The 7,066-nt window shown below is 39.6% G+C and overlaps 2 protein-coding genes across 2 annotated transcripts; both read right to left on the bottom strand.

The window, feature by feature from the left end:
* Positions 1 to 217: 217 nt before the first annotated feature.
* Positions 218 to 1,863, bottom strand: LOC142390125 (pepsin A-like). Its single transcript, XM_075475494.1, is given in 10 exon segments — positions 218 to 264; positions 267 to 299; positions 302 to 323; positions 413 to 511; positions 705 to 816; positions 818 to 850; positions 969 to 1,095; positions 1,236 to 1,423; positions 1,511 to 1,655; positions 1,806 to 1,863. Coding segments are annotated over 10 exon segments (864 nt in total).
* A 2,187-nt stretch (positions 1,864 to 4,050) lies between these two features.
* On the bottom strand, positions 4,051 to 5,781 carry prok1 (prokineticin 1). The gene is given in 4 exon segments (XM_075475649.1): positions 4,051 to 4,170; positions 4,559 to 4,684; positions 5,612 to 5,727; positions 5,730 to 5,781. Coding segments are annotated over 4 exon segments (414 nt in total).
* Positions 5,782 to 7,066: the final 1,285 nt, after the last annotated feature.

Genomic DNA, 7,066 nt, shown 5'->3' with positions numbered 1-7,066 from the left:
TTCTCTTACCAGCAATTGAAGGAGCAGACTTGACTGATTCTTATTTCTGTGACATTTCAGCACAACATAAAGGTTACTTTTTTGTCATGATGGGTTGATGGGTTGGTGGGTTGATAGCTAAATTTACACACACTGCCGTAATAGGTTAAATGGCAAAGGCAGCAGTAGCTTGTTCTGTATTTTATGCAATCTCTCCCAAAAATATACACTTATTTGATTACAAAGATATGGCCAGGCCAGCATATTTAGGATGATTATTAAAGAATACTCCCTGATACAGACATCTCCTAGGATCCAGGGCTTGTGTTAGAATCATGGAAGCTCTCTGAGAAGGCATGAGAAAGCAGGATTTTTCCACAAATGTTCATTATGTGTATTTTACCGGTTGAGCGGAAGCAGGGAGCTAACTAACCTGAGAGATGTAGGACGATGCAGAGTCAGTAAAGGTGTTTCCATTCAGAGTGAAGGTGACATTAGTCATGTTCTGAAAGTTCTGACAGTTCACTGCAGCCTCAGAGAGGAGCAAAGTGGAAGACCGCAATGAAGCAGAAAATGTGTTTATTGGTATATCAATGGTTTAAAGCTGAAGCAACAAGCCAAGTCCTACTTAATTATTTTTATTAGAGTTTTGACGTCAGGGCGTTCGATATTTGTTTACTTTAAGGTGAGAAAAGAGGGGAAATCTATGCCAAATAGCATGGTACGATGGGATGACTCAAATCTCCACGAAGGTCGGCTGAGCCTCCAACCCAGGTATTTATGTTGTTAATGTCACTGGTTGGGCCAACAGTCAGGGAGGTACCGGTGTCAATGACGGCAGCCTACAGAGCAGCCCACAGTCTGCCTATTAGTCTAACAATATGAGGAGGAGCAGCAGGTTCAGCATTACAGTCAGACCAGGTTTTGCTTGATTTATGTGGAATCTTAATTCCAACAGTTTTGCTCAAAGTCACTGGTTTTGGATGCATTTCTTTGCACCTGTCCATTTGACCTTCCGATAAGTATTGAAAGACAGAGGCATCCACATGATTTGTCCAGTGTAGTGGCTGCTATCAATGCCACCAAAGACCACCTACCCGCCCTGTTCACTTGTTGCTAAGAGAAAACAAGACAACAAATGTCACACTGCAAAAACAAAAAAAGCAAAACACGAAACAAACAAATCAAAAATTATCTATACTAATATGACTCGCAGACTTCCAAGCAGCTAGTTTCCATCTAATTTCAGTACTTACTCAGGTAAATAGAGCACATGGGCTATGACACCCATCCCCACTTGATCGTGTTGCCACTGTCAGAGGCAATGAACTGGAAGGGCAATCCAAGGATGCCGTCAGCCTGCATGTAAGCCATGAAGGGTGCCTCTGTGTGGTTAATTCCAAACACCTGGTTGAGATACAGCCCGCCTGGATGCACAGGACAACTGTCAGTCACAGTTCAACAGACCACAGGGACACGCCTGTTTAAAGTCTAAACTGACTTTGCACTTTGTTCCAGAGGTTGTGGTTACCTCAAAGTGTCACTGGCCAGATATACAGTCATGCTGACAGTGCTGTACTGGATGAACTGGGGCTGGTTGCCTAAATTTAAGGTGGAGGACTATTGTGGGTTCTCTATCTTGTGGGTTCTCTGCAGATGCACTCTGCCTTTTGAATCTGTATTTTATGACAAAGTCAAGAAACCTGTACTCATTCAAGCTGTGGTGTATATTGGTTGTTATGCTACGTGTAGTATTAAAGCTGCAGAATGGCTACTGTCTGTGCAATACTATAGTATTGCTTGCTAATTATTACTGGCTCACTCACTATTTTTGGTAAAACTGTGTTCACAGACAGTGATTTCTAACAGTCTTCCTGAGCCCATGGAATGATTTCCACCTGTTTTTTGTTTCAGTGCCCCCTGAGGGCCTGAAGATCGTGGACATTACAATATTTATTTTACGTTGTGTCCGTGGCACGCAGAGTTGTCTGCGAGTTCTCAGATGATTTTGATGATAAAGTATGATGTAGTGTTGATGTAGTGTCAATTTTACATTGAGGAATATTCACTTAAAATTGCATCACAATTTGTGGATGCAGTTTTTTTTGTTTAAACATTTGACATGTTCTCTCATTTCTTCTGTGAGTAACATGTCCGAGACTTGCAAATCTTTGCATTGAGTTTTTATTTACATTGTACACAATGTCCCAACATTTTCATTTGGGGTTGTACATTAACTGTTTCTCACAGTGACTACATCAAGCAAACAATTAAATGCCTAAAATGTTTGATATTCTCTCTGGTATGGGCTCACATTATCATCATAGTTCATGGGCTTGATCGGAAAGTTAACAAATATTATGGTGGGGGCATTTACCAACTATAAAAGCACTGGAGTAAAAATGACAATATTGATATATAGTTGCCCGCACAGTTTAAAGGAAAGTTTGATCATTTTCTCTTGCTAAACTAAAAATGTTTACAAAATTGACAATAGTCAGTAGTCTGACGAACATGCTATGCTGCTTTCTAAAGTGACCGTAATATTGTCATTGTGTCACTGACATGATGTTTATCGATCAGTGTTACTAGTTCAGGTGATGTTACTGTGCATTTTATGTTAAGAGTTTTCATATTGTCGACTCTGTTGTACGCCGGGACCAGCCCTTCGCTCCTCTTGGCACTCTTTTCCCGTCTATTGTCTTGTCAGAGTTCCTAAAATATCATAGAATCAAGATGGTTTTGAAGAAGTTTTTTCACCCGAGCTCTGTGTCCCCTCCACACGAAGTACTGCCCTTGTTCTCAAGCAAATTTGATCAAAATGCAAAAAGAAATGTAGATATTCTGCAGTAAAATTTTCTGATTTTACTGCAGATTGTGTTAACTTCAGTGTTAACAAACACCCGTGGGAGTCAAATTCCTGTACTCAAACTCTCTGTTATCCCTTTCATTTCATTCGATTATCATCATTCATCATACTGTAACATGAAAGAAGTTTTTTTTTATCATGGTAGAGCTTCTTTCTGCACTGCAGAGATTTTGTGCATATTCTCTAAATCTAAAAATAACAACTAAATTCAGTTGTTAAATAGCTCAAGTACAAATTTCTTCTAGGATGTGGCAGAGTAGAAACAGAAGAAAAAGAAGTTCTACTAAGAAGTAGGTACGAGTACTTTAAAACTGCGTATGAGTACTTGAGTATATTTAAACACATTTTGTACTGAACAAAAACAAAAACACATTATAATGAATGTTGTAGCTTGTAATGTTTCCGGTGATGAACATCTTTACATTTAAAATCACCACATTCTGTAGTTTTTAGGCTATGTGAGGTTTAAACTTAAAAATGTTTTATAACGCGATCACTTTTTATGTGAATAGAGTAACTCATATCAGAACATGTGATTTATAGTCCTTCATATTTCCTTCTATAAGACAAAGGCAAAGAATGTTTTAGGCCGATACAGTAAAAGAACACGTGAAGAAACACTGCTTCTCATAAGACCTCTGATTTTAACTCTGACTGCATCTTCAGCAATAGCTAAATTGCTAATATGTTAACAATGTATTGATATCTGTACATTTTCAAAAGAATAATTTTTTCCTCACACCGCTGAGTTCATGATCTTTATCATAATCACACTGTTATATAAGCCACTCAACACCTACGTACTGTCACACAAATCATGTTTCATCACACAACAATCATTAGACATGGAGGATATGACATGATAATGTTATTATACTTTTATTGACAATAATATATGTACATGTCTCTTGATAAATGAACATGAAGTGAGCGTGAAAGAAGCAGCGGATGCTCTAATGGTGCACAAACATCTAAACAGAAAACCCTCCCATCTACTGTGTTTCTGGTTTGTAAATGCCCCTGTCTTAGCTTCTGGCATGTTCTTGTCGTGTGCGTCAGAAGAATCCCAACTATGGATTATAGTGCATAGACTACTCAAATGAAGAATACAGTCACTGAAGATGATTGTGCCTTTTCAAGTCTTCACACAGATCTGCTGTTTTCTGCTGCAGCCCGTCTTTATTTCAGTGAGTGGCCATCTGTTAAAAGTCCATGTTTTTGAAGTCGTCAGTACATCTATACTTGCTATCGGCATACCTGGTGCACACCAAGTGGGGGAGGCAGGGGCAAGTGTGATGTAGCCTTTTCCCTGCGTACGGCACCTGAAAGTGTGAAGGAAAAGAGGGGGGTTAATCTGACATTTTAAATCCTTCATCATCTGACAGGCGATGCTGTGGGTCTTTAAAAGCTTCTATTTTCTGAATTGCAGAGATGGATGTGGTGGTAGCAGAACTAACTGTTGACTTGTCCAGAAAATCAAAGAGATATATGACTCTAATCGGCTCATTCGCTGTGGAGAAAATCAATAGCCTCTGCAGTTATCGGCAGCTTTTCTTTTCTAAAGTTTCAGCCAACCTGTCAGCCCTTGATACCATCTGAATTTCTGAAAGCAAAGGTGAGTTTGGCCATGTGTGCTTGCCTCTCTGAGTGCGCGTATGTTGCCGAAAGGCTGTGATACTGAAAGAGTGCTGTAATAATATTTCAGCCCACCTTGTGGCTGAAGGGGTGGCATTCATCCCCATCCACACCTCTTGGAATGCACATCCTAAGACCCCTCAGCCACAAACTGACGGCACAGCAGAGACCGAAACCACACTGCATATCTCGCTCACAGGCCTGCAAGACAAAAAGAGACACACCACGCTAGATAGTGCAGACAGAAAGGAGGAGACAGAGAACCAAAGTTCTTTTGATACCAGACAACATATTTATAAATATAGACTCTGATGATGGAATTCATTTCAGTTTTACTGACTGCAACAGGGGCATTCTCGTGATAATACATAATGTCAGCCATTTTATCAACTGCCTGTCATCTTCTTAATTCACTTACAAATGAATACCAATTAAAGGACTGAGATAATTGCCTCTGGATTTTCCAGTAGACAGAAGTGGAGGAGGATGTGGACTGTCGCCAGTCACACGTAATCAAATTCAACATTGTCATCATCCTGAGCTAATATATTTATATATAGATATATAGATATAGATATAGATATAGATATATATAGATATAGATATATATATGCATCTAATAGAGAGAATATATAGATCCTATTCGATTATACAATGTCGAATAGAAATAGTTACATATAAGTCAGTTATTGGCTTTTGCTTTATATTCTAATATTTTCTGTCTTCAGTTTTTTTGAGAATCACAATATTACAGGGGCTTGGGATATTTCAGATTAAAAACCATTGCTATTTTAAATCAAAGCATAAACTCGTGACTGAATAAATATAGTTAATGAATAGATTAAGATAGAATAATTCCATCCCAAAGACATATATCTGTATAGGTATACATATATATAGTTATATATTAATTATAATGAAATAACATAATATTTCAAAACACATTACTGAAAAATAATGATTTCTATGACAGAAAAGGACAATAATGGCTATGTAAAGTGTCTTTTATAAATTGACAGAAAAAAAAAATGAGAGAGTAAATGGTAATTCAAACTCTTGCCTAAACGCTGATTCGTCCTAAATCTAGAATTAAACAGCAAGGATCAGAGCCATAAACTTCCTGCTCACCCCTGTGATGACGGCTCCTCTGGACCAGCTCAGAGACAACAGGAGGAAGGACAGCAACACTGCGCTGAAGTCCATGACTACAACAGGAGACCTAGACACTTTCAATCGTCTCAACAGTTCACAGACTCTGCAGCACCTCGCACCGGGTCCCAGACTCTTCAGGCAGTCATGAAGGTTCGCAGAACTCCTCAGATAGAGAGGGGAGCCTCTCTCTCTTCCTCTCTTTATCCACCTGCGCCCCCAACCCAACGCTTTCTCCTCCCTCCTCATGTCTGACATCTCACCACGCCCTCTCTGCCTGTCTGCTCAGAAGCTTTGTCATCATACGGAGGCTCTCAGCTGTCAACTTGTAGCTCTTTGCCTGTTGAGGTTTGACTGTATGTCTCCTTTAGTCTGAGATTGAGCTTGTCGAAGTTTCCATGACTCAAGCAGTTCAAACTAAGAAAAATATACACCAAACAGCTCAGGAGTTGTTGTTTTTTTTCCCACAAAAAAATAGAAATTACGCTTTATTCGGTGAAAAGGACACATGTGTTGCAAAGTCCAGAATTATTCATCTGTCTCAAGCGGCAAAGACAAAACTAATCACAAAACTAATTTTTTAAATCACCACGGGCCGACTCAAGCACTGGGCTTCATTTCAAAAGGAGGTTTCTTAATCATTATATTATGGCATGCACAAATCAAGCTATTTGTCTGTATTCAGTGCACAGTGAAAGGCCATAAGAGTGCTCCGTCACGTGAGGACACCCTCATAGCAGCAAGTGCAAAAAGCAGAAGGGCAAGAATAATATGAAAAATGTATTTTAAAAAAAGTAGAAAATGGAAAAGACGTTAACAACAACAAAAAATAAGTATGAGCAGGAAATGAAACTAATTACGATGGTTCATCTACAAAATGTAAAAGACGTAAAATACGGATGTGCATTCTAATGTAGTTATCAGTTGTGTTTGCAATTGTTTACAATTGTGTTTCCCCTGTTACACAGAGGTGAGTCGTTGTACGATAAAATTGTGAATGGTATGAAGGATTTCGTGAAGCACTTCTTTCTGACAGCGGAGCTGAATGAGTCTGTCGGAGAATGAGCTCCACCTTTTCTGGAATGACTCATGGAGAGAGTGGGATGGATCGTCCATGATGGACAGCAGTTTGTTCCTTGCCCTTCTGTCCCTCACTGACTCAAACATCTCCAGGTCCGGTCCAATGAATTTTTCCAGCCTTATGGACAAGTTTATCAGCCCTGGTCGCATCACTGGCACTGATGCTGTTCCTCCAGCAGACCACTGCACAGATGATGGCTCTCGCCACCACAGAATGGCAGAAGATCTCTAGCATCTTACTGCACACGCTGAAAGAAAGTGTATTCAACCCCTTCATGCACATAGCGTCAGTGTTACTCCTCCTGTTGTTAAGGTGTACACCCGCGGTACTTGCACTGTTTTGTAACCTCAACC

Source organism: Odontesthes bonariensis, chromosome 10 (assembly GCF_027942865.1).
Source record: "Odontesthes bonariensis isolate fOdoBon6 chromosome 10, fOdoBon6.hap1, whole genome shotgun sequence".
Taxonomy (NCBI): Eukaryota; Metazoa; Chordata; class Actinopteri; order Atheriniformes; family Atherinopsidae; genus Odontesthes; species Odontesthes bonariensis.
This window is presented reverse-complemented; position numbering and strand designations above follow the sequence as displayed.